General features: G+C 35.6%; 6 protein-coding genes across 8 annotated transcripts in view; 5 read left to right on the forward strand and 1 right to left on the reverse strand.

The window, feature by feature from the left end:
- Positions 1–1971: 1971 nt before the first annotated feature.
- LOC106328071 (guanylate-binding protein 4-like) lies at positions 1972–6543 on the forward strand. The gene is made up of 17 exons (XM_013766429.1): positions 1972–2303; positions 2702–2804; positions 2914–2983; positions 3085–3123; positions 3216–3333; positions 3427–3484; positions 3797–3861; positions 3966–3972; positions 4060–4120; positions 4248–4307; positions 4388–4407; positions 4505–4570; positions 4878–5045; positions 5161–5418; positions 5523–5735; positions 5808–6079; positions 6148–6543. Exons 1-17 carry the CDS (start codon positions 2215–2217, stop codon positions 6287–6289), a joined length of 1809 nt encoding a protein of 602 aa, XP_013621883.1. The 5' UTR covers positions 1972–2214; the 3' UTR covers positions 6290–6543.
- Positions 6544–8229: 1686 nt separating this feature from the next.
- On the reverse strand, positions 8230–8906 carry LOC106333822 (protease inhibitor HPI-like). Its single transcript, XM_013772223.1, is given in 3 exon segments — positions 8230–8363; positions 8366–8442; positions 8888–8906. Coding segments are annotated over 3 exon segments (213 nt in total). The 3' UTR covers positions 8230–8246.
- Positions 8907–11498: 2592 nt separating this feature from the next.
- LOC106328107 (basic leucine zipper 25-like) lies at positions 11499–13555 on the forward strand. Of its 3 annotated transcripts, XM_013766478.1 has the most exons (8): positions 11499–11793; positions 11863–11927; positions 12019–12103; positions 12379–12571; positions 12638–12713; positions 12796–12921; positions 13032–13268; positions 13366–13552. In XM_013766478.1, the coding sequence occupies exons 1-8, from the start codon at positions 11538–11540 to the stop codon at positions 13375–13377; spliced, it is 1050 nt and encodes a 349-aa protein (XP_013621932.1). In that variant the 5' UTR covers positions 11499–11537; the 3' UTR covers positions 13378–13552. The 3 variants fall into 3 exon arrangements, with proteins under 3 accessions (XP_013621932.1, XP_013621930.1, XP_013621929.1); XM_013766476.1 differs by having other exon boundaries at positions 11499–11927; positions 12665–12713; positions 13366–13555; XM_013766475.1 differs by having other exon boundaries at positions 11499–11927.
- Positions 13556–15692: 2137 nt separating this feature from the next.
- LOC106329908 lies at positions 15693–17719 on the forward strand. Its single transcript, XM_013768513.1, has 2 exons — positions 15693–16060; positions 16144–17719. Exons 1-2 carry the CDS (start codon positions 15693–15695, stop codon positions 17717–17719), a joined length of 1944 nt encoding a protein of 647 aa, XP_013623967.1.
- Positions 17720–18867: 1148 nt separating this feature from the next.
- Positions 18868–21246, forward strand: LOC106329909 (protein NRT1/ PTR FAMILY 2.3-like). Its single transcript, XM_013768514.1, has 4 exons — positions 18868–18967; positions 19052–19257; positions 19819–20360; positions 20430–21246. Exons 1-4 carry the CDS (start codon positions 18874–18876, stop codon positions 21244–21246), a joined length of 1659 nt encoding a protein of 552 aa, XP_013623968.1. The 5' UTR covers positions 18868–18873.
- A 2989-nt stretch (positions 21247–24235) lies between these two features.
- LOC106334460 overlaps positions 24236–25892 on the forward strand; it is a 6376-nt gene continuing 4719 nt past the window's right edge. Inside the window, exons 1-5 of the mRNA XM_013772745.1 lie at positions 24236–24482; positions 24917–25048; positions 25217–25222; positions 25343–25411; positions 25503–25567. The gene's annotated coding sequence lies outside the window, so the exon portion shown is untranslated. The remainder of the gene's footprint in view (positions 24483–24916; positions 25049–25216; positions 25223–25342; positions 25412–25502; positions 25568–25892) is intronic.

The raw sequence follows: 25892 nt of genomic DNA on the forward strand, positions 1-25892 counted from the left end.
ATATTAAAAATTCATTTTAATTTTGGATAAATTTGAAGTTTAATAAAGATTTACGTAGAAGACTTTCTTTGAAGTCAATCACGGAAGACTTCAAAAGAAGTCTACTCTGTGTAGACTTCAAAAGAAGTCTTCTATTTAGGTCACTTTTGCAAGAAGTCTTCTTTACAGAAGAAATCTTCGGAAGTCTTCCTTTGTAAATATTGGCTTACTTTTGAAATTGATTTTTTTTTCAAAATTCCCGGATAAACACGTTACTTTTGAATTTGACCGAAGTTAGTCAGAATTTTTACTTTTTGTAGAAGACTTATAGGGAAGTCTACCTGGAGAATACTTCAAAAGAAGTCTTCTCTAAGTCTTCCGGAAGTCTTCTCAATGTCGCAAGAAGTCTACTAAGTTACTTTTGCAATTGATTGTATTTGACTTTTCGAGAGAAGACTTCTTTAGAAGTCAAGTCTTCCGTCGGATGACTTCTCTATAAGTTTTTTATACTATTATTTTCCAATTGCAAAAGTAATCCACACAGACATCTTTCGGCATTGAGAAGACTTAGGGAAGACTTTTAGAAGACTTCTGTAGAAGTTTTCTTCAGGAAGACTTCTACAAAAAGTCAAATTTCTGACCAATTTCGTTCAAATTTAAAAGTAACATGTTTATTCGAGAAGACTAGTCTTCTCTGGGAATTTCAAAATTTTTTGTTTACAAAGGAAAGTTAGAAGGCTTTTAGGGAAGTCTTCTATTAAAAACACACAAAAAGATCAATTGCAAAACTAACATATGCATCGACCAGAAGACTTCTAAAGTCTTCTCGATGAAGAAGACTTATAAAGAAGTCTTCTTCGTCGAACAGATCTGAAAAATAAAATGTAGTTCACGATTTTATACCTTGAACTCGTGAGATAACTTGCGTGGTTTCTCCAATCACCCAGAACTTCACCACAACAGCTACCTACTCGTTAATCACCAAGAATTATGAACTTATGAACCTTACATAATTTGTAATCAAAATCTTCTGTTTTTTTTATGAATTTTGAGAGAAAGTGTAAGATATGTGGTTTGTGTGGATAGAAATTGAGAAAGGACGAGAAAAATTGAAACTTTAGGGCATTAACACTCTCAATTTGGTAGTTCATGGTGGTTGAGGTATTGATGTCAATGACAAAGTTGTAAATATTTGGTGAAGATGAAGATGGTAAGGGAAAAACATTATTTTCGAAAAAAAATAAAGGCATTTTCGTGAATAACTAGAACTTCTAGGGTGAATAGGACAAAACAAAGTTTCAAAAAAAGCATAGGTTATTTTTGTGTTTGACTTGAAATTTTGAGTTATTTTTGAAAGAACCCCTATTTTTTCCCGTAATTTTAAGCCAATACAAATACAATAAGTATAGTTAAGTTTTTTTGAAGTTTGCAATTAGTTAATAAAACATGCATTGAAAATGCAAAAAAATAGATTTCTTTTGAAACAAATTTTTTCTCTAGATAACTTTGTGAAACAAATAGAATAAATAATACTCCATCCGTTTCATATTAAGTGTCGATGTAGAGAAATTTTTTCCTTACAAAATATATGTCGTTTCCGACTTTCAATGCAAAATTTATTAATTTTATTTAACAATTTATTTTTCTATTGATAGAAATATAGTTAGGTGTATAGTTAATTGTGGTTTTATATAGGAAATATATAAAATTAATTATTTTGTTAATCTGTGTGCACAAACCAAAGTGAGAGGAGTACTTTTTAATAAACGATATGTTTGAAGCAAATTAACACTCTTTTAAGAAACTAAATAAACATCATCAAGTGATTTATATATATTAATAAACATCATCAGTAATTAGTTAGTACTAATAAGCTGACTTTTGCAATAGCGATTAGGATGATGCTACGTAAGCAGTTACCGAAATTACGATTTTGCCCTTAAAGGCCAAGTCAGCGGTATGGTTTCTATTTTATTTTTGGGATTCGTCGGTTCCCTCTTTGCGACGAATCCTGCAATCCAGTGTTCCTCAATCATCTAAACCAAGATCTCGTGCTTTCCTCCGGTCTATGCGAGTGCACGATTCGTAACGTACACCCATCTCCCCAAGTTTCCTCCTCCAAGATCCCTTTCTTCTCCTTCCACGAGCCTGTGCTTGTCACAATCTCCACGTATTGACTCGAAACAGCAATTGCATAGATAACGAATCGCGTTGTCTCTTGGGGGTCAAAAAATCATGGAGATTTCTCACCGAACCTTTGCTTTCTTGTTGTCACTCTGCCTCTTGCTGCAAACGTCTCTCTCGATCGAGAATTTTCACCAAGCGTAAGTCTGATCTCCTCTTGTTTCTCGTGCTCATCAGATTTGTATATGAGAATTTGGGGTTAAAAGTTTTAGTTTTTGTTCGATTCTGAATTATCCGACCGCATGCATTGTTCTTTGGTCGGAATGATGTAATCTTTGGATCTCATTCTTTAGACAGATAGGTTTTGTTTCATTGCAATCTGATGGAAACAAATGTTTTTTTTTTTGTGTATTTGATAATGCATTAATTTTATTTTCCTGTTTTGTCTATTGCTAGTAGTTGCTGAAGTGTTATTAGGTTCTATTATAGTCACATTGTTGGTAGAAAACTGGGTAGACTAGTAGCAATTCATTGTCATCAAAACTGTAGCTTTTGATTGAGGAAATATTTTTTGGAAATCTTCTTGTTGCTTATGCAGGTTTCCTATTGTGGAACCTGATCCGAATCATACGAAGCTTCGTCTTAGCAGAGAAGGTTTGGAAGCTATTAGCAGAATCACTACTCCCATTGCTGCTGTTGCGGTATGTGAAGAGTCCTGTTTTGACTCAGAGACCAACAAGTTTGTTCCTTTGTTTTTCTGTCTTATCCCTCACATTTTGCTTGTTATTTCATATGTTTTTGAAACATTAGGTGATTGGCCCGTATCGGTCTGGAAAGTCTTTTCTACTCAATCAGCTTCTTTCCCTTTCCTGTTATGAAGGTGTGCTTCTTATCTATATCAGGACATGGTGTATAGAACTTTTGATGCTGAACCTTCATTTTGCATATTTTTAACTTACAAATATTTTCAAAATTCATCAGGTTTTGGTGTTGGGCACATGCGTGATACCAAAACAAAAGGTATGTCACCACCACCAATGTCCCGAGGACAATATCATCCTTCAGTTTCAAATATATTCTTCTTTTGAATCCACTTTAACTGTTGTGAACAGGGATTTGGGTATGGGGAACGCCACTAGAGCTTGAGATTGACGGAGTAAAAACTTCCATTATTTACCTCGACACTGAAGGATTCGAAAGTGTTGGCAAGTCTAATGTTTATGACGATCGGTACACATACAGCTTACTTTTTGAACATCTAGACATGTATTTGATGATGCTTTGGATGTTTAATCAACTGTTTTTTGCTCATTTTGTTTTCAGAATATTTGCTCTGGCAACAGTGATGAGTTCTGTGCTTATCTATAATCTGCCTGAAACTGTAAGTTGTCCTGCCTCGGTCTTTGTTCAGACTGCTTATGGTTCTAAAAACATTATACTTATAACCCAAGAGTGTAAAACCTGATATCTAATGATCTATATGTCAATCACCATGCCACTAGTAATACTAAAGGCCAAAATGTTTGAAAGGCCTAGGTAGTTCATCTTATATAAGGATTTAGGGTATTGACAAACTTAATGTAATCTTCCGAGGTCACGTTCATAGATACAAATTAATAGATAAGAGTAACTAGTGTAGTGTTTGAAAGAACTTGATCTACGTTTCTATATTCTGATATGAGTTTTTCATCAGATACGCGAAGCTGATATTTCTCGGCTCTCCTTTGCTGTTGAGTTAGCAGAAGAATTTTATGGAAGGTTTGCTCAAAATATCACTCAGCACTTCTCTTTTGTTAATAACATGCCTTTATGAATACTGACTAGCTTCTGTTTTTCATTGGCTCATTCGACTCGATTGGCAGAGTAAAGGTACTTTCCTAACGCTGCTTCTTTTATTCTTGATCAATGGAAATCTTCAAAACTCTTTTTCTTTCTCATTATCTGCATATCCTGTAGGGACAAGATGTTGCTTTCGAACCTTCAAAGCTCCTTTGGCTTATCCAGCGTGATTTTCTGCGTAAGTTCATGGTGCCTTTGACAATAACATTCATATTAGTGCTTTAATTTTATGTTTATGTTATCCATTTCAATGTTCCCGTTTTCTCTGGGTCATGATTAACAAACACTATTCCAACTTCATGCAGAAGGGAAATCTGTAAAGGAAATGGTGGATGAAGCACTCAGACACGTCCCTAATGAAGATGGTCAGAGTTCCTTTTCCATTTTTTAAACTCTCAGGCAGCATCCCTTGCTAATTGATTGTTTTGGTTTATTATGTTTTCAGGTAACAAAAATATTGATCAGGTATTTTCTTTTTTCTTTTTTTTATTCTGCATCGTACCAGTAATTATCATTACTAGCTCTTAAGTCAGAACGTTTTCTTGTTTTCCACCTTTTTCAGGTTAACCGGATCCGGGACTCCTTGGCTATTATGGGTGATAACAGCACAGCCTTTAGCTTACCACAGGTTAGGAAACTGTATATGGTTGCATATTTGCTAAAATGGCTGTTTTTGTGTATGAAAATATTTGGTGTTTTCTCAAAAATATTTAAATCATGCTCATAAATTACTCTTTCCAGTGCTTGTTGAAGCCTTTAAGTAGTATGATTTTCCACAAGTTGTTTCAGATGAAACTCTCTTGAATTTTTCTTTTTCATGTGGAATATTATGTAAAGATGGTCTGATCTGACACTCTATTTTTTCGAGCTATAATGTGTAGATAGATGTTTATTTGATCATAACTTTGCTCCTTGTTTTTTTCTATGTTATTTAGCCCCATCTCATGAGGACAAAGCTATGTGATCTGAAGGACGAGGACCTGGACTCTACCTATGTTGCAAGGCGTGATCAATTGAAAAAGCTCGTTGCTAGTATTCTCCGCCCAAAGATAGTGCAGGGGAAAGCACTAAATGGAAAGGAATTTATTTCTTTCCTTGAACAGGTGAATGTCTATCCTTTATGCTTGGAAGCTGAGTGGAAGTCATATGGCTGATATGCCTTCTATGCTTACTATTGATATGTTGCGATTCTGAACCTGTGATTGCTCTAATCTACAGATATTGGATGCGCTAAATAAAGGAGAAATCCCATCAACAGGGTCACTAGTTGAGGTTTTCAATAAAGATATCGTTGAGAGATGTGTGAAACAGTACCACGAGAGGATGGTAAAATTGCGGCTACCTATGTCTGAAGAACATCTCCAAGGTGCCCATGAAACTGCACATGATGAAGCTTTAAAAGCATTTGATGCTCAACATTTTGGAAGACAGCATGCGAAGAAATCTGTGGATCAGTTGGATGAACAAATGAAGGAGGTACGAATCCGTATATGTTAATCTGAATTTCTATCAAGTGACTTTTCAAAGACTAGCTAGGCTTAGTGGATGATTGTGACGTGGAAATATTATTTATTATACAGGTATTCAAGAATTTTGTTCTTGCAAATGAGTACCAATCGTCAAAGCTCTGTGAGGCGCTATATACAAAGTGTGAAGATGACATGGACCACTTACAATCTCTCCGGCTCCCTTCCATGGCTAAGTTCAACGCAGGTTTCGTGTACTGCAACCAAAGTTTTGAACACCAATGTGTTGGTCCTTCGAAACAAAACTATGAGCAGAGGTTAACTAAGGTAATGTACACACGTCTCTCTACGTTGTACTTGAAGTATTAACATTAAACAGTTTATGATGTTTGTGTGCAGATGATGGGAAAGGCACGGTCTTTGTTCATCAAAGAATACAATAACAGACTGTTCAACTGGCTGGTTGCGTTCTCACTTGTAATGGTGATTGTGGGACGGTTCATTATAAAATTCATTTTATTAGAAATGGCGGCATGGATACTTTTCATATTCCTGGAGACATACACAAGGATGTTCTGGACAGCAGAGTCTCTTTATTACAACCCAGTCTGGCATTTCATTGTTGGGACATGGGAAACTGTGGTGTATAGTCCCGTTCTCGACTTGGACAGGTAACAAGAAATTGAACTTCTCGCAACTTCTCTGCTTTATCTAATACGTTTGTATATTTGGTGAATAGATGGGCGATTCCTCTAGTCTGCATAATTGCATTGTGTGTGCTTTATTGGCGGTGTTATGGGAAGAGGAAACATGGGTCTAGTTGGCTTCTTCCGATGTACAACAACCAGAAGAATGGTCGGAACAGGGAACGGTCAGAGTAAAACACATTGCTCCTTCGCCCTTACGACTTGTAGCATCTTCTCGGGCATGCTCGTTGTTTTTAATCATCCGAAGCTTTCTGCCCGTTACTACCAATTTTTGGACGCTGAAAAATATCAAGTGAAGAAATATTCGAGAGGATGATTTAATTGATCTAAGTTGGTTTGAATGATGCCTGTATTACTCTGTACCATTCACATAGAATAACCTTTGTAACGTTTTTTTAACTTTATATATGATATATATGGTTGGATCTGTTTTATCTATAAGTGATATGGCTTCTGTAGCATAGCTACAATAGGATTGGTAAGAAGATTCAAAGTAGCACTTGCAATTACACCTGGGCATTGAGGATATCGGTCCAGTACGGGTATTTCGGTTTTTGGGTAGGGGGTTAAAGAATCCATTTATTACCTGATTTATTTTCGCTTTGGATAATTTCGGGTTATGTTTGCTTCGGATAGTTTCAGATTCGGTTTGCCCGGAAAAAATAGGTTTTCATTTGGTTCCGGTTCGGGTAGTTCAAGTAATATATCGATTATTTAAGATAAAATATCAAATAATTAGGATAATTTAGATAAAAATTTAAGATGTTTCGGATTACTTTAGATATTTTGGATAAATATAAATATATATATATAGTAAATTATTAGGTGGAATAAAAAAAGATAGATGTAGAAAAACGTTGATGTAGGAGAATAAAAAGTAAAAATAGGATGTTGAATAAAAAGAACCAATTTACATAGTTTAATGGTGATTGCGGGACGCAGTCGGTGCATTATAAAATTCATTGATAAAAAATGGCGGCATAAATATTTTTCATATTCTTGGAGACATACACAAAGATGTTCTGGATAAAGTGACTCTTGTATCACCTTATCACCATGTCGTGTATAGTCCCGTTCTTGGAGACATACACAAACATGGCAAAATGTCGTGTATAGTCCCGTTCTCGACTTGGACAGGTAACAAGAAGTCAAACTTTCTTGCAACCTTTCTGCTTTATCTAATTCGTGTGTATATTTGGTGAATAGATGGGCAATTCCTATAGTCTGCATTAACTATTGCATTGTTTGTGCTTTATTGGCGGTGTTATGGAAAGATGAAACATGGGTCTAACTGGCTTCTTCCGATGTATAAAAACTAGAAGAATGGTCGGAAAATGGAACAGTCAGAGTAAACACATTGTGACTTCCCCTTATAACTTATAGCATTTCTCGGGCATGCTCATTTTTTTAATCATCCGAAGCTTTCTGCCCATAACTACCAAATAAATTTCGAAAAAAAAAAAACACTGAGAGGAAAATGTGGAAAGAAGGAGACAAATCATGATCACTAGCTAAATTAACTCTGAACATCATTGATGATCCCATATCTTAAGTAGGAGGTGTCTGGGCCGCGGTAGTCGCAGCCGGAACCTTTTTACCACCAGAATTAACTCGTCCGGTAAACATTGCGTTATACAAACAACTGTTCGGGTAACTAAAACCAAAATTATTCACGCAAAAGATATATAACTTATAGGGCAAATCTCCAAAATAGCACCTTTCTAAGTTTATATCACAAAAATAGCACTCAAAAACTAAAATGACCAAAATAGCACATTTCTAAGTTTATCATTTGAAAATTTTAATTTTTTTATTTTTCAAAATTTGAAAATCTTATCCCCAAAACCTCATTTCTCAACTCTAAACCCTAAACCCTAAACTCTAAACCGTAAACCCTAAACCCTAAATCCTAAACCCCACCCTTTAACTCTAAACCCTAAGTTTGTGACTTTTCATAAAACATTAAGTGCTATTTTTGTGACTTTTGACATTGAGTGCTAGTTTGAGAACATAAACTTGATTTACTGCTATTTTTGTCTTTTTCTCTAACTTATATCATAACCAACTATCAACCATGCAAATTTGTATGAAGATGTATTTTATTCATATTGTACGTGGTCTGTATGCAAGTCTAGCCGGCGGTAGGGACTCTGACGACGATACGGTTCCCATCAACCCTAACCCTGACCCGGTTACACCTGAAGTCTGTAGTCACTGGAGTTCCATCCAAAATTACGATTGCATCGACTCACTCGTGTTCTCTCTTTCTATCATCGAAGCCGCATAATCTCCATTTGTTCCCACAAGCTCCGGCCATGAGTTCTTCCCTGCATGCACTCAAAGCAACAACATAAGTTCTGATTGTAACTTACATATGGTAGGTTAGAGATCAGTAAGCCCATCACTCGATTTACCAGTCTGACATTTAAAAAAAAATCATAGTGCCCTAGATCAAATGAAAGTTTGTGCCCTTGTTTTTATTAAAATATTTTATAGTCCACATACAACTGAAATTATTGTATAAAATTGTGATGTACTAAAAGAGTGGTTCTTTTGCCTATGCTCCATAAGAAAATTCCATGGAACATTTTTTTTTTGAAAGTCATGCATATTTCAAGTGTTTACTTATAGATATGTTGAACCACAACAGATCTAAATGCTTTGAAGGTATATATATATCTAACTTATAAAGAACATCAGCTCAGAGTGTTTATAATTCTATTGGTCGACAGTTTTTTAGCTATAAAGAGTTTAAACAACAAGAAAAATTACCAGGACAGTCGGACGACATTTTTCTTCCTCTGTTATATGTGTAGTGTTGATGTACGTATTTGCTATGCTCATCTTAAGGGATTTGGTTCAATTTATAGATTGAATACGTCTATGTCGGTGGTACTCGGTGAGGGCTTGCAAATTCAGTCAAATTAACAACTAACCGGGTTTAACATCCTACTTTTCTGACTTTTACAACCCGATGGATAAGCTTTGACAAGTTGCATCGTTTTGGTAAATCTTTGAAAGATATATTTATTACAAGTATTCAAGTTTTGAGTAAGATAGACCGTTAATTAGTAGAATCGCTATCATATTTTAGATGGACGTTACCGTCACGGTTCCTGATATATGCTTACCAGGAATGATGTTCTTACAAGTAATTTTCTTCTAAGTATACATATCGTGAACAAGATGAAGTTTCAAAATTAGAGCGTGCCTTTCAGCTCATATATTGGTATGATCTGGCGATAAAAACTTATTATGGAAACATCACCACGTCTTGACCATGCACATATAACGTACATATAAACAACTGTCAATAAAAGGGACATCCAATTCTTATATTCCTCAAGATGTATTATGTGAAACGACACAAAACGCATGCATATCACATACGTTATATAACAATTGTCCATATATAGAACTAATGCAAGCATATTTTATACAACTTATTAATTATTATAGACTATGCAAAACAGTCTAGATGCCTTGAACCATGAATTAGCTTAACGTTACAACAATGAATATGCTGTTAAGGGAAATAAAAATATGAAAGAAAAGCCAACTAAAGGCCGTAATTATATCAATAGACGATAAGGTTTAGAGACGAACCTTTTTTTTTTTAAACTGTGAGACAAACCTATATAAGAAAACCATTGAATGCCGTTTTCTTCCGTTTTTTTTTGTTTTTGTACTGACGATGATGTTTGCTATGCTTTGTTTTCTATAATCTGAGTCCAATATATAATAGGATATGATAAACGTTACTTATCTGTGAGGTGTACCATGTTTTCTTTGTGGCAGGGCACATGCATGATCAAATAAAGGAGCGGTTACTCACCTTAATGAATACGAGGTTAACATCCACGCCTTTTTAAGTATTATTATATATCATTTTACATTTTATGAAATAATAAATATATATTAATATTAAGAAGCCAGTAATTGTTACGTATAATATCAAATTGATGTGAATACATAAATAAATTTTATTAATCATAAAAAACACTTTTTATTTTATATGGTCTATAATTAAATTTAAATGATATTAACATAGATATATAGTATATTTTTAATATTGATATTTATTAAATAATTTTTTCCTACTCATACTGTTTTTTTTATCATTTATATCTGTTATAACAAAATCTTTGAATCACTGATAACAAAAAATTTCATTGTGTGATGTTTAATAGTTTTTGTAATTTATAATTTAAAAACAAAGCTTTTATCAAAAAATTGTCAATATTTGTTCAAAGCTTTTATTCAATGCAAAGTTTAAAGTTTAAAATTTAACTATTAAGTTGTCAATATTTGTTCAAAGCTTTTATCAAAAAATTGTTCAAAGAAAATTTCAAAATTAAAATATTTATGTATTTTATATGGTATATAGTTAATTTAAACGATATTAATATTTACATAAATACATATATGTATTAAATGAGTTTTTATACTTATATGATTTTCTAATCATTTGTATGTTGTCATAACAAAAAATTTTAAACCATGGTTTACAAAAATTTGAATGTGAGACTTTTAACAGTTTTAGTATTTTCTAGTCGTTTTTAAAAATTCAAAATATAACATATACAGAAAAATCTAAATTTATATTATATGGTTAATATGGTTGTTTTAATTTATTTTAACAAGTTAAAATTAAAAAAATGATAGAGGATACACTAATTTTTATCATATCTTTATTATTCAAAATCATTAATTGTGATATATATACTTTAGCCATATCAGACAATTTCGTAATTTTTATTTATGAAAAAAATGAAAAACATTAATCATTAATTTATGGTTAGCTTAATAAAAAAATTATTATATATTTTGATGAATCAATCTATTTCTCTAAAAATTCTAAGAATCATTGTGGTGATGACACATGACTATTTTAAATGTTGTAATGTTTATCTTTTAATATATCTAGGATAATATTTAACCTTGGAACGAAAAGATAGACAAGAGAGTAAAATAGTTTTACGATTTGATTTTTTTTATCGATAGGATATTACCTTAGGATTAGGAATATATGGATCCTATTGAAATTTGGGATATCCGAATGATTTAGTTGGATCATGGATGTTGGAGTCGGATAATATTTCCACACGTAAGACTTTTGACGGACGGTAACACTTCACAGGATTTCGTAGGTTCCACACGCTGTCATCTTTTTTGTTTCTACAGAATTGTGGCCAATAACAAAGTACCACGTGTAACCTTTGATTTTTTAGACAGGTCCACGCCATACACGGATCCACTTATGACATCCAGACAGGAACACTTCACACGCTTTATGTAGGACCCAGACGGTATCCTCTATCTCTTTCTACAAATTACACCCAATAAAAAGTCGCCACGTGTACCCTTTGATTTTATAAGCACATAGGATAGACTGAAAAAAAAAAAAAATCTGAGGAAAGCGATGAAGTCTGGTTTCTCCGCGGATGATTCAACCGATTCTTTCTGGCCGCCACCACCGCCGTCTCCGCCTCTATCTCCGGGAGACGGTATGACCAGAAGCCAATCGGAGTGGGCCTTCCAGATGCTTCTCGAAGAGATATCCTCCGTTCCCGCGGGGAGTTCCATCTCCTCATCTTCGGCGACGGACAACGCAATCGGACGGTCGTATACCCAGGTTCGATCTGAGTCGTCCGTTTCTCGAACTGAAGAAGCTTCATCTAACGTCGTGGAGATGCCAAAGCCGAGTCGTAACGGTGCTCCGTCGTGGTCTGTTGAGGAGATGGATCCTAACTACTACCAAGCGATTTTCAAGAGCAAGCTTGAACTCGCCTGCGCTGCCGTTGCGCTTCGTGTTCGTCTTTTGTCAATCTCTTACGTTTTTGTACAGAAAGAGAAGATGTTTTTCTTTGATACGGCGGTTTGGTTGTTTGGTTTTATGCCAGGTGTCTACTACTGTGACCCCGGAAGATTCGAGTGCTTCGTCTGGTAATCAAAATCAAGTTTCTCCGGTTGGATCTCAAACTCAAGGTTCGTTCCCCTTGTTGGCTTCCTCTGTTTATTTGATTAGGCGATAGTGACTCACTGATATAACCATTTAAAGTCCATATTGCACTTTAGTGTAGTCTTCAGTACTGTTTTTTTTTTTTTTTTTTTTCATTTTTACATCTTGTTTCATTGTGCTATGTTGTATGAGTTTTTAGATTCTTCACAGCCAATAACTACACTCATTCTGCTAGATCCTTCTTTTTGTTTTTATTTTTTTCCCTTTTACATGAAAAATGGATCCTTTTATACATTGTAAGGTTATGCCGTGGCACAAATGTCGCCTGCTGTTTCATCTGTCAGTGATGCTCCCTCATTAGACGCACAGAGACAACGAGATATTCAGTCCAGGCAAGCTAACAGTGGTTCAGATGATTCTGATGACGAAGATCCTGATGGAGAGACTGTAACAACAGTAAATGCTGATCCTACCGATGTTAAGCGTGCTAGGAGGTACTTATCTTCTACTATTCACAGGAAGCTTTCTATCTCTTGTTTAGTTTTGCTAAATATTCACAGGATGCTTTCAAACCGAGAATCCGCTAGGCGCTCTAGAAGAAGAAAGCAAGAGCAAATGAGTGAATTTGATTCACAGGTGTGTCCTGACATTGCAACAGTTACTCATGCATGAAAGAAGTAAACCAAGGATTGACACAAACGTTTTACCTTTTTTATAGGTTGGCCAATTACGTGGTGAGCATTCAACTATGCTTAAGCGTCTTAGTGAGGTCACTCAGAAGTTTAGCACCGCTGTTGTCGATAACAGAATCTTAAAAGCTGATATCGAAACATTGAGAACAAAGGTACATATACATTTTGCTCTTTTATCTTCTGCAAGCCTTTCAAGTTTATGATCCTCAGTTCTTTCTTAAGAGAGATTATTTGCTCTGATAACACTTATTAACTTGTGTAGGTGAAGATGGCAGAGGACACTGTGAAAAGAGTGACAGGGATGAACCCTAGGCTTTTGGCAAAACCATACAGCATACCATTCGATAGGACACTGATGGGTTCTTCACAGCCAAACTTGAATCAAACCGACATGATTCCAAATCAAATATCAGAGGACGACAGTTTTGCAAGCAACTCGGTTGTTACTTTGGAAGCCAGTTGCAATGCTTTTGAAACCACAAGCTGGATTTGTGATAAGGTAGTAGTAACAACTGTTTTTGGTTACAGTTTATTATGCGAGTCTATGTTCAAGATTGTTTGATGCTCATTGGTTTTTGCAATTTGATAACTTGCAGGATGCAACTTAAACTAAATGTGGTGGAGCAAAAAAAAAGTGGTGAGAAGGTGTGTAGTTAAATGATTGTTGGACAGTTTAATTATTGGAAACAATATCGTATGGAACATTAAAAAAAAAACTAAGTGTATCAAATGTTGTGTATCCTTTTACTTTGGATATGATTATGACAAGTCTGATATATGTTACTTCGATTAGAGTTTACTGTTATCATTATCACACATCTTAACACCTCCACTCTCTTGTTTAGAGGAGTGACTGGTCTATTCACTATTTGGCCTATCGTTGGACCTGGCCCGATGATCCAAAACGAGCCCTTGATTCAGAATTTTTATCCTATGGGGATGAGCTTGTGCTCTGAAAATGAGACCGACGAAATGACCATTATGGTTTATGGATTAGGCATGGGCATTAGATACCCGTTCCGATTCGGGTTCGGATCAGGTATTTTGGATTTTCGGAGATTTTGGTATTATGGTCTACCACCCATTCGGATATTTTTACATATCGGATCAGATTATGATATTTTTAGTTCGGACTCGGTTATTTTAGATCTGTGGTTCGGATATTTAAATTTTGGAAAAAAATATCAAATCTTTCATTGTTCAAGTTTTTTTATATTTAGAAATATATCATTATTTTAACTGATTTTCAAATTTTTAATAGGTTGAACGATTAATAGGCTAGAAGATAAAATTTTAAAAACAGAAAGACACTAATCTGGTTGTTGTTTTGAAATTTTAGATGTAATTTTTGTTAATGTATGAAATAAAAAACTTGACATGCATCTTAAGTGACTAGCAAATCACTTTGTCCGCAATTATATGTATATTAGCTGATCTTGAGCCATGGACATCATCTAAATGAGTTTTTTGAATAAAATGAGAAAATAAACTACAAATATAAGATTAAGTATACATATATTCGGTTATCTTCAAATATTATTCGGATTTGGATATCCAATATCTCCTCATTCAGTACATGTTCGTGTATTCAGCTATTCCGGTTCAGATTTTAGTTTGGCTTTTTCGGGTCAGGTTTGGATACGGATTTGGGTATCGGATAAAATGGTCAGCTCTATGGATAAGTCAGTATACTCTACAATGATCTATTCTTAGTGTTAACTGTCAAGCAAGTAAAGAAATCTATCTCACAACAAAAGACTTTCATAATCTCATAAAGAATAAACACAATAGGTTAGATTACAGTTACGGAATCTTTAGAGTGAAGTCCTATCCATCACTCTTGCTAAAACTTATTAGAATTTTGAAAGACGGTATTAAGGCGGTTAATAAACTCTACTAAAGTTAGAGACATTGATACACTTTATCAACATAGACACAAGAAGAAAAAATTCTTCTAACTGATGTTAGAAGTTTACACCCCTAAAAACTATAACAAGTTGATTTGTTTTTGTATTTTTGTTGAAACAAAAAGAAGTACACATTCATGTAAACCGCCTTCGTTAAGATTATGTTTTCTTGTAGTGAATTGCTAACATCACAAAATCTATTTTCTATTATGTTTCAGTGCAAACTTTGTCAACAATGAAAGATCGTTAATTTATTATAATATGAATACCAATTAAACTAATGTACTATAATATGAATATTTTAGCATTGGTTTAATTTCTTCTCTGTGAGTAAAATATAAAGATAAAGTGATAGACATTAGGATAAACATGAATTATATTTGTAAACACGTTTTCTTCTATTTTTTGGGTTAAATGATTATTATAGTTATCTACAATCACTATGCATATTAGCATAAGCCATCCCTTGCCTATACCATTAGCTTTAGCTTAAGTGTTTTCTTAGGTATGAGCTCTATTCTATCATGAAAAATGTTTCATGCAAGTTTAAACTCACTATAAGACTTTATAATTTTATTTTGTAAACCTTTTTTCAAAAAAAAAAAGAACTCCTCTAGTCTATATGTAAATTATAGAGTTAAAATAGTTAAGGTTATAATGTGGCGGAGACATATCAGACCGGGCTAAACTGAAGTTCTGACCTTTGTGGGAAAATATTTTTTCACTCTTTAGTCAATAAAAAGCTATTCTACTTCCTCCAATTTTTGGAAACTAATTTTCTTTTTTCTTTTCTTGCAACGTACTCAAATTTTATCAAATCAGTCTTAGGAGATGTTTTTAAATTTTATCAAATCAGTCTTAGGATATGTTTTCTGATTTAAAAACATCTCCTCCAGCCCCATTTAAAATGGTGCTTGGAGTAAAAATACTCCAACTTTACTCTTTTTTCTATTCTATAATGAAATAAAAATGGATTTACTCCATAAATGGAATAATACTTAGTGCATGTTCTGAATATGGCTGAGAAGAAAGGTGATCTACATGGCATCAGACTGGGACGGCAAGGCCCTGCAGTACATCACCTACTGTTTGCTGATGACTCGCTGCTGATGTGTAAGGCTTCCAAGGAGGAGAGCTTAGTCATTATTGATTGTCTCAGACGCTATGGTGAAGCATCGGGACAGGTGATAAACAAGCTGAAATCTTCAGTAATCTTTGGTGCCAAGGTATCAGAGCAAGACCGAGCCGAGATCAAACGGATTTTGGAGATAGATAAACAAGGAGGTGATGGTACTTATTTAGGATTACCTGAATGTTTCAAAGGTTCAAAGGTTGAGCTTTTAAACTTTATCCGTGAAAAGCTTCATGCGAGGTTGAATGGATGGTATGCAAAAGCTCTCTCGCAAGGAGGAAAAGAAATTTTACTTAAGTCTATTGCTCTTGCGCTCCCTGTTTATGCTATGTCAGTTTTCAAGTTGCCCAAAGATTCCATGATATCAGCAGATTCAATCAGTCTTTACTAGCTAAACAGGCCTGGCGCATCTTAATAAATCCAGAGTCTCTTATCGCTAAGGTTCTCAAAAGCAAGTATTGGAAGAATGGAGAATTTATGGAGTGTGGTCTCGGCTCAAGACCTTCTTTCGCTTGGCGAAGTATCCTACATGGTAGAGAGCTGTTGGAAAAAGGCCTACTGAGAAGAGTGGGATATGGCTCTACGACTTATGCTTGGACTGAGAACTGGATTATGGGGCCACTTCCTAGACCTCCAATGTACCGAATGGATGCACAAGTAGATCTGACTCTTATGGTTTCAGACCTTCTGATTCCAAACTCCAACTTGTGGGACGCGTCAAAGATTCGAAGTTTATTTGTAGAAGAAGATGCCAACACCATTTTGAATATGATAGTGGAAAGGCACAAGCCTGCTGCGCTCATGTGGGGTCTCACTAGTCATGGAGCCTACTCCTCTCAATCTGGCTACAAACTAACGGAGACCCTTACCAGCTTAAACTCCTCGCACCACCACGGCCTTCCGCCTGTGGAGAAAATGCTATGGAAAAGTATATGGAAATTGCAAACGTCTCCGAAGATTCGACACTTTGTGTGGAGGGCATTAGCTGGAGCATTAGCAGTCTCAGATCAACTGAGATCACGTGGTTTACAGGTTGATACTACATGTAAGTCATGTGGGATGGGTCGTGAAACGATATGTCATACCTTATTCTCTTTCTCAACAGCTCGAGATGTTTGGAGTGCTGCAAACCTCCCATTACCTCCTCGTGGCCTGTCTACAAACTCTGTGTTTCTGAACCTTCATCACTTGGTTGCTTACACAAGAAGTAGAGACATCACTGTTAAGCTCAAACGGAGTATTCCATGGTTGTTATGGCACATCTGGAAAGCTAGGAATGGTTTGATGTTTGAAAAAATCCGGTTATCTCCATCTTCTATTGTTAACAAGGCCGAGGAAGAGGCTGAATCCTGGTTTAATGCTAACTTTCCAGAAGAGAACATGATCCAGTACCAGACCCTGTATAACCATCAACGCATCGTCTGGCAAGCTCCTCCGCCAGGAATGCTTAAATGTAACATTGGTGTTTCATGGGTAAATGGGTCAGTTAACTGTGGAGTCTCCTGGATCACTCGTGACACAAGAGGGAAAGTCCTAATGCATAGTCATCGATCTTATTCTATGGTGCAATCGCGTGAAGAGGCTGAACTATATGCTATCTTATGGGCAATAGAAAGTATGCAGACCTTAAGACTTGATAACATCATTTTCAAGACTTCCTTTACTCATGCACGACGCTGTTTATATCATTGGGATGGTCAGGTATGTGCTCCTGAATCCTACCGAACTTTAAACATCATCAACTCAAAGTTACAGCTAATATCGGCATGGAGCCTAGACTATGTTCTTCCAGCAAGAAACTCCATTGCTTCGAGAATCACAGTAAGTGTGACTTCGAATCATCTATACCAATCTTATATCGCAAGGAATGGACCTTCTTGGCTTCATCAGGCGATAGCAGAAGAAGCGTAAACATTGTTTTCAGCCTACTCCTTTCAGCCACGTGACCTGGGATACTCAAGCTCTAGTGGTTATTTTATTTTCTGCCGGCCTGCGTGCCTGATTTCTTTTTGCCCTATTGAGTTTGTGTTGAACCTCTCTGTTTTATTTGTTTGCATGGTGTATGATCACCACTGCTGGATGTTGTTTCTTTGGCTTTTCTTTGGCCTTTTTCTTGAAATGGAATTATTCAGTGTTAAAAAAAAAATGGAATAATACTTTCACTTTTATTCATTAGTCCTTTTTTACTCTTAAATAAAGTGGGATTAGAGTAAAACTTAATATATTATGGAGTTATTCCATTTTAGTGGAAAATGGAGTTTATATTGGAGATGCTCTTGGATAAGTGACATAAATATTATATAAAGTTCTTGTTTAATACAGTATATGTTTCTTTGGATACAATTGTTAAACATTTGGTCACATAATTTCCAATTTTCTATTACATTCACCTACTTGATTTGTAACGAGACAACAGATAAAAGATTATATAAAGATCTCGTTTACTATATGTTTCTTCGGATACAATAGTAAAACATTTGGTCACATAATTTGAAATTTTCTATTACATTCACCTAGCTACATGATTTATAATAAGACAACAGAGGATAGATGTGGTTAGGTTTTTTTGGACAAAGTAAATCATTACCAAATCATTTCAATAATATATAAATTGTTCTGTAACTCATCAAACTCATGGTGAGTAGATGAGATCTTTAAGGTAATTTAATTCTAGAAAATGTTTACTCTTTGATTTTACAGATAGAGGATGCTTCAGCTTTGATGATCATTACATAACCATAGCAACATTTAGCACAAATCTTGATCAAAACAGTCTCAGGATACTTTTTGTAATTATCATAATTGACAAAGATTATATCATGGCAAAATCCTTTTAGTTGTTTATTATGTTCACCAAACGTGATATTAGAAAACGATAACAGTAGTTGAAATGTCAAAATTTGTTTAGTTATTATATGATTAGACAAAACAGGATAGCTACCAAATCATTGCACAAAAGAGAAATATTTCGGCATTTGCGCTTATATATATCTTTAAGGTTTCTATCTGAATATCACACATAAACACAAGTCAAAAATAGCTCCTGCCTCATCTTGTTTTCTGCCATGGCTGATTTAGTATCTGGTGACGCAGAAGGGCAAGCCTCTGGCGATCAAGGCAGCAAGCGCGGTGGCTGGATCACTCTTCCATTCATGATCGGTTTGTGTTTTTTTTTTTGGTTTATGTTTTTGGCTCAAGAAACACAGATAAATGGTAATTATTGTGTGGTTCTTTGTGGTGCAGGTACAATATTAGGACTGTCCATAGCTTTTTTTGGATCGATATTGAACTTAATTGTCTTCTTGATTGAGGAATTCAACATCAAGAGCATCGCTGCTGCTATTTTCAATGGATGTCTTGCCATGTTCCCTGTTATTGCAGCCATTCTAGCCGATTCTTTCTTTGGAAACATTCCCGTCATCTCGGCTTCTGCTCTCATTTCTCTACTCGTAAATTCAAAACTCATTAATTATCTACTATATTATAATATAATAACGGAAATATTGTAGGATAGCACTAAAAAAATTTATGTCACAAATATAGACTCTAAATAACAAAATGACCAAAATGTTTCATTAAAGAGGTAAATACACACTTATACCCTTAGGGTTAACTAATCCAAACCTTAGGGTTTAGAGTTAAGGGGTGAAGATTTGAGATTGATATTTAAAAATTTTATAAAATAAAAATAAATATTAAAAATTTGAAAATAAAACTTTTAAAAATAGTTTAAAAAAGTATTTTCGAATTACAAAAAGAAAATTTGAAAAAAAAAAAATTTTTTTTTTAAAAAGTTCGAATTTGAAAACATATAATCTAAAATTATATTATTTTTTTATCTTTTTATATATATATATGCGGTATTATGGTCCTTTTACATATTAAATGAAACATTTTGGTCATTTTCCTCCTTGTGGTCTATTTTTGTGACAAAAACTTAAAAACTGTCTATTTAAGAGAATTGCCCCTATAATACGTCAGTATTTTCAAAACGTTTTTTTTTTTTTCAGGGCATCTTTCTTTTGACTATTATTGCATCGTTGGACTACTTGAGACCTAGACCGTGTGAAACGGGCTCAGTCCTATGCCAATCACCGTCAAAATTCCAGCTTGGGATCCTGTATGCAGCCTTAACTCTAGTGGCTACTGGAACAGCTGGAACGCGAACGACTTTGTTATCCGTTGGCGCAAACCAATATGAGACACCTAAAGATCAAGGAAGTTTTTTCAACTGGTACTTCCTCACGGCAAGTACAGGCACAATTATTAGCGCGACAGCAATTATATATACTCAGGATAATGCTGGCTGGAAGCTCGGGTTTGGTCTCTGCGCTGCTGCTAATTTGATCAGTTTCATCATTTTCATCTCCGGGAAGTGGCTTTACAAGCATGACAAACCAGCGGGAAGTCCCTTCACAAGTCTAATCCGCGTTTTAGTCTCTGCTATAGTGAAAAGAAAAGCTGTGATCTCTTCCAAAGAAGAAGTCTATTATCACGGTGGGCTCGGAGAAAAGGACAAGAATTCTGCTGTAATGCCCTCTAAAAGCTTCGGGTGGAAACAAAAGGATATTGACTGATTCATGAATTTTAAACCAGAAACTGAAAGAGTGTACATGTGCAGGTTCTTGAACCGTGCAGCGTTGAAGACCGAAGGGGAGAGTGGTGACACAATTAATAATATGTGGAGACAATTCTCTGTTCAGGAAGTAGAAGATTTCAAATCCGTTCTTCGAATTCTTCCTTTGTGGTTAGCCATTATATTAGTTAGTATTCCCAGTGTGATACAAACAAGCTTGATGGTACTCCAAGCTCTAGTCACGGACCGTGCGCTCGGCCCTCACTTTAAAGTCCCAGCCGGGTCTGTCCAAGTCATAGCAGTCATCTCCTTATGCATCTTCATCATAATTAACAACTGGTTTATCTATCCCATGTACCAGCAGCTAACCAACAAGCCGCTTACACCACTTCAAAAAATGGGTATAGGCCAGGTTTTCATCATCCTAAACCTGGCGATATCGGCGGTTGTGGAAGCAAAAAGGCTAAAAACAGTTGACAGTGAGGATCTCATGTCAGTGTTATGGTTATTTCTTCCTCTCGTGATAATAGGAATAGGCGACGCCTTCCAGTTACCGGCCAATGCTGAATTTTTCTATGGAGCATTCCCCGATTCTTTGAGGAACACCGCAATTTCATTGACCTCATTGGCGATTGGAATCTCGTTTTATCTTAGCACAGCTCTCATCGATCTGATCCAGAGGACGACCGAGTGGTTACCAAATGACATTAACCATGGAAGAGTTGATAATGTTTACTGGGTTTTAGTCATAGGAGTAGTCTTGAACCTTGGTTATTTCCTTGTCTGCTCTTGGTTTTACAGTTACAAAACCCTCAAGGATGAGAGGGCCTATCTGGAGGTTGCAACTCTCCTTGAAGCTTGATCTGTGTCCCATACTCCCAGATTAATTAGAAAAAAACTCTAAAGGATGATGATCAGGTACAAGATCATAAAGATGTTAAAATGCACGAACAAAACATGTTGTGTTTCAATTTAACTTGTGTGTTTGTGTTTGCAGTATTGCCCATGTCGAAGTGTGTGTTTTTCGTATGTAATATAATTTGTTTTATAAAGAAAACAAGTGAAAAGTTAGATAATATATATTACATAAACTGAAAACAAAAATCATCAAAAGTAATTTTGTAGTGTACTCATTCATAGTTGCATCCTTAAAGAACCATCTCAATGGAAACAATTTTTCTTTTATCTCCCCAACTTCTACTGTTTCGTAATCTGCACCTTTAATTTGTATCTGTTATTTTCTAGTTTAATACCATCAATAAAGATTAAAGTAACTGGCTTCATACGAAGATAATACATATTTTACACTGAATAAGAAGAAGCTTATTTAGATATCAGAAAATTTTCCCATATAAGTTATTGGTGCGCTTGGCATTCCTAGAACCAAAGACCTCATCATTTAACAATATTCTCACATGACAAGTTGTCACCAATTGATCTGCAGAACTAAAATATATAGACCCAATTTGTTTTAGTCTATAAAAATATCCGAACATATATTAAATTAAAAGGGATTAGATATCTGGACCGGTTTGAATGATATTCGCTATCCAAAGTTTTTTTTTTGGTAAAATGTAAAGATTATATTACCAAATGTTCTGTTTTTGATAGATATTACATTGGAAAATTACCAGCAAAGGTACAATAACGAAACTAAACACAAGCTATAATACAAGACCTAAAGCTCGAAAGAGGGGAGCAGGAGCATCCAAAGTACTGAAGGATAACGAGGCGAGCTCAAACTAAAGAACCGGGGCATACGAGGAAAGGTCGACTGTTGCCAAGAACCCGAGAAAAATCGCTCTCAAACCTTGATTGCACGGTGCCTACAGCTCCCTAATGACCCACCAAGCAAAGCTTGTCCAGAGAATCACAAGCACATACCTACTAACCAACCCGGCGCTCACCACCACCGGCGGCACGAGGTAGTAACATCAACAGGCGATGCCGTCGTACGGGAGACATACTCGAAGATTGCCACCTTCAAATCCGTCAACCGGGACCATATACACATGTTTGACTGAAAGTCTGTATAGAACAATCGAACCAGAAGGTTACACAACCTCCAGAGTGGCACTATCGGTGAATTCGTAAACTGAGACCTAATTGTCATCCTGAACAAATCCAAATTACCTACTACAATTTCAAGTGAGCAAAAGTACCTGCACAAACCAGCTGGAGAACAGAGAAGAGCAATGACTGCCACGCTGCCACCAGAGCAGCGCGAAGAGAACCCTAAGCACAATCTACGAAGTTTCCTAGCAACCTACCAAAGACCACCGGTGGAAAACAAGGCTAAAACTAATTGATTGGAGCACAAAGCTCCAAGCCGGCACCCCAACAAGACGCCGTACACACCATCAGTCACGCGCCACCCTGAGAGATGATAGAAAACTTGGAGAGGACCACCGACGACCCACACATCACCTAATTTTAGAGAGCTAGACTGACTGAAATTCCAAACGAGAGGAGGAGAGCGGTATGAACTAATATGTTCCATTGTAGATAGTCTAATACTCTCTACATATCATTTTAAGTGGTGTTTAAGGATTTTTATTTTGTTTGACAATATGTAATGGTCTCATAATTTTAGATAAAATTTAATGTCATTAGAAATTTGTGACCAATTATAAAATACTGTATTTTTTTCCTTATTAGTTGAATTAGTTTTATTTAATGTTATTTTATTTAATCAAAACAAATTTGAATAAAAAATTGCATTTTTTTAATTTTTATGCAAAATTTTTAAACACTACTTAAACTGATATAAAGGGATGATAAACTTCTAAATCTAAATACTGAAAATTTGAATTATAAAATTACGTTAGGATATTCTAACCATGTCTGATACTCTTGATAGAGGTTCTCTCTCCTCTCTCTAGAGATAGATAGAGAGAATTCTCTCTAAAACTCCTCCCTTCTTCACAAAACTAAATCATTTAGAAGGGAGGAAAAATCGATTTGTTTTTTTGCTGTAATATAGTTTCGATCTTAGGATCGATGGTCTTTTCCAAATAACGGATATAAAATTTTGCGTAGGCGATTTTGTTTTGCTTTTCAAACCAAATTAGGATCTGTTCTTCTTCATATTCTTCGATTTTATTTTCCTGTTTGGTTTGAAATTTAATAAAATCCCGATCATCTTTTGATCGGTTTTATCTTTACTTTCCACTTCGTGCCAATTCTAATCCCGTTGATTTCTAAGCAGACACCTTCGTCACAAGAAAGATTAGCCTTAATTGGCAAAGGTGAAGCATCTCTTCTTGAGAAAAGGATTGAGTTTGATAGATTCTGAAGTCGATTATGAGATGGATTCAGAAGAGTCGCCGTTACTTTGACGGTCCGGTAAAGGGTCTTCTCTCGATCGAACTTTAGCTTTCTCCGGCGTAAATTACGGTGGATAAAAGGCCTCTCTGGTTTAAGCAATCAAGCTTACGGCGGAATCTAGCTTGTCGTGGATTATTGGAAGAAGCATCGCCGGAGGTGAGAAGAAGCTTGGTGTCCTCACTTTACTCAGATGAATGCCACGTAGCAAGCCTAATCTACATGAGTGACAACGTTTATGTTCTGAATTGTAATATCTTTTGATAAGATATCGGTTGTGTAGTTGGACCAAGATCAATATTTGTAACTTAGCCTTTGTAATTTTTAGCCCATGAGGCTTATAAAACTTGAGTCAACAGAAAAAAAAAAACCCATGTCCGATATAAAAAAAAAATCCAACGTGCTCGAATTAGGAATTTTTTTATTATCTTTTTGTTATTAACAGTTTAATAATAATCCTGCTGTGTCATTGGTGTAAACATAAACTCAAGTGAATGTTTGTGATAAAAGTAAAACCAGAACCGAATCATTCATTGTAAAACAGTATTGCCTTAACATCATCCGCCCAAACCTCTGTGCGACTTCTCTAAAGCCCTAACCAAGTAAATGGCGGCGGAGATGGCGGAGAATGCGACGGTTCGGTTAGGGAGCAGGACCGGTACCTACCAATAGCTAATATAAGCAGGATCATGAAGAGGGCTTTGCTTCCCAACGGAAAGATCGGGAAAATGCTAAAGACACTGTCCAAGAATGCGTCTCTGAGTTCATCAGCGAGTATGTTATTTGCTTCTCTTCAATCTCTCTCTGGAAACACGCAGAGTTCTGTTTTTTTTTTTTTCATTTGAAATTTAGATTCTCAGATTGATTTTAGCTTAGAAAGTTTTTGACTTTATCTGAATTTTCGAACCTATTCTTGCTTTCAGTCATCTTAGGCAGATATGGAAGTAGTAGCTCTTCTTGGTCTTCTTCCAAGATGAATCTGTTTTGTTGTTTCACCTTTTTGTTCCTTTTAATACATAAGTGTGGTTTTGATCACGAAATGTTGTGCACTTAAGTTATACAATCTGTGAAAATAATTAAATTTATGTGTTCCTTCCAGATATGCTTGGCTTTAGCTCCTTTCTCCCATCTCTGAGACTGTAACGAGAAATCAAATGTTTATATGTTTTTTTTAATATCTCTGATCCACTTTTTTTTCTGCAAACCAGGGCCAGTGATAAGTGTCAGAAAGAGAAAAGGAAAACTGTGAATGGTGAGGATTTGTTGTGGGCAATGAGAACGTTAGGATTTGAGGATTACTTGGAACCCTTAAAGCTATATACCTTGCGAGGTACAGGGAGGTAAGTTACATCTCACTTCTTTACCATACTGTTTATATAGTTCAAAATCACATTAGTTGGTGTTGGGTCAGCTTCATATACTCTTTTAAGCTCTTGCTAACGCGAGACTGATTCGGTCTTTTAATTTTCCCTGTGTATGGTTGCTGAAACAATCCTGCCGATTTGCAGTTGGAGGTAAATAAAAATCCCATATGCCACCATTTCAACTTTTTCTATTTTACCCGCTAAGGAAGTTCCATTTCACCATTGGTGTCTTACGTCTTGTTGTGAAATTTATGACGGGGGGATAATAAGGGCTCAGGAAAGAGCGAGGGTAGTAACAATAGAGATGCAGCTGGGGGTGTTTCCCGTGAAGAGTTGCCGGTAGTATAGAGTCCAATGCTACAACCTTTCTGTATGTTTCTTAATTTATATTAGTTTTATCAGCACTTAGTTGTTCATCTTGATTACACAGAGCTGGTGAGGCGAGAAGTTTCAGGTGAACTCTTTAGAGATAAAGAACAACATCAAAATGATCAAGTAATTCCTTTGTCTATCACACCCGGCTTGTGTATACCAAATGAAGAGCATAGTAATCTGTATGTAGAGGTGTCAAATGGGCGGGCCGTCCAATGGTTGACCATGTCCATATACAAACGGGCTTAATATGGACAAACCCATTTTTTCCATTGGTTTTTATTGGACAAAATGTGGAAGACCATTAAGAAAATGGTCTTTGTTGGTTTTGGGCTTTATGGACGTGTACTGTCCAATAGTCACAAAACCTAGGGTTTCTAAAATTTAAGTTTTTCCGCTAAAATCGTAAAATCAATTTTTTCGCTTAAATTTTGATATCAAATTTTCC

Source organism: Brassica oleracea, chromosome C3 (assembly GCF_000695525.1).
Source record: "Brassica oleracea var. oleracea cultivar TO1000 chromosome C3, BOL, whole genome shotgun sequence".
NCBI lineage: Eukaryota > Viridiplantae > Streptophyta > Magnoliopsida > Brassicales > Brassicaceae > Brassica > Brassica oleracea.

Bases quoted from the DNA above. Each gene is read 5' to 3' on its own strand.
- LOC106328071 (XM_013766429.1), top strand. From the start codon at position 2,215: ATGGAGATTTCTCACCGAACCTTTGCTTTCTTGTTGTCACTCTGCCTC. The intron at 2,805-2,913 runs GTATGTGAAGAG...TTGAAACATTAG, and splicing joins CTCCCATTGCTGCTGTTGCG to GTGATTGGCCCGTATCGGTC. The intron at 3,124-3,215 runs GTATGTCACCAC...TGTTGTGAACAG, and splicing joins GCGTGATACCAAAACAAAAG to GGATTTGGGTATGGGGAACG.
- LOC106328107 (XM_013766475.1), top strand. From the start codon at position 11,538: ATGAAGTCTGGTTTCTCCGCGGATGATTCAACCGATTCTTTCTGGCCG. The intron at 12,714-12,795 runs GTGTGTCCTGAC...CCTTTTTTATAG, and splicing joins TGAGTGAATTTGATTCACAG to GTTGGCCAATTACGTGGTGA. The intron at 12,922-13,031 runs GTACATATACAT...TAACTTGTGTAG, and splicing joins TCGAAACATTGAGAACAAAG to GTGAAGATGGCAGAGGACAC.
- LOC106329908 (XM_013768513.1), top strand. From the start codon at position 15,693: ATGGCTGAGAAGAAAGGTGATCTACATGGCATCAGACTGGGACGGCAA. The intron at 16,061-16,143 runs GTATGCAAAAGC...ATGCTATGTCAG, and splicing joins CATGCGAGGTTGAATGGATG to TTTTCAAGTTGCCCAAAGAT.
- LOC106329909 (XM_013768514.1), top strand. From the start codon at position 18,874: ATGGCTGATTTAGTATCTGGTGACGCAGAAGGGCAAGCCTCTGGCGAT. The intron at 18,968-19,051 runs GTTTGTGTTTTT...TTTGTGGTGCAG, and splicing joins CACTCTTCCATTCATGATCG to GTACAATATTAGGACTGTCC. The intron at 20,361-20,429 runs GTGGAAACAAAA...GTACATGTGCAG, and splicing joins ATGCCCTCTAAAAGCTTCGG to GTTCTTGAACCGTGCAGCGT.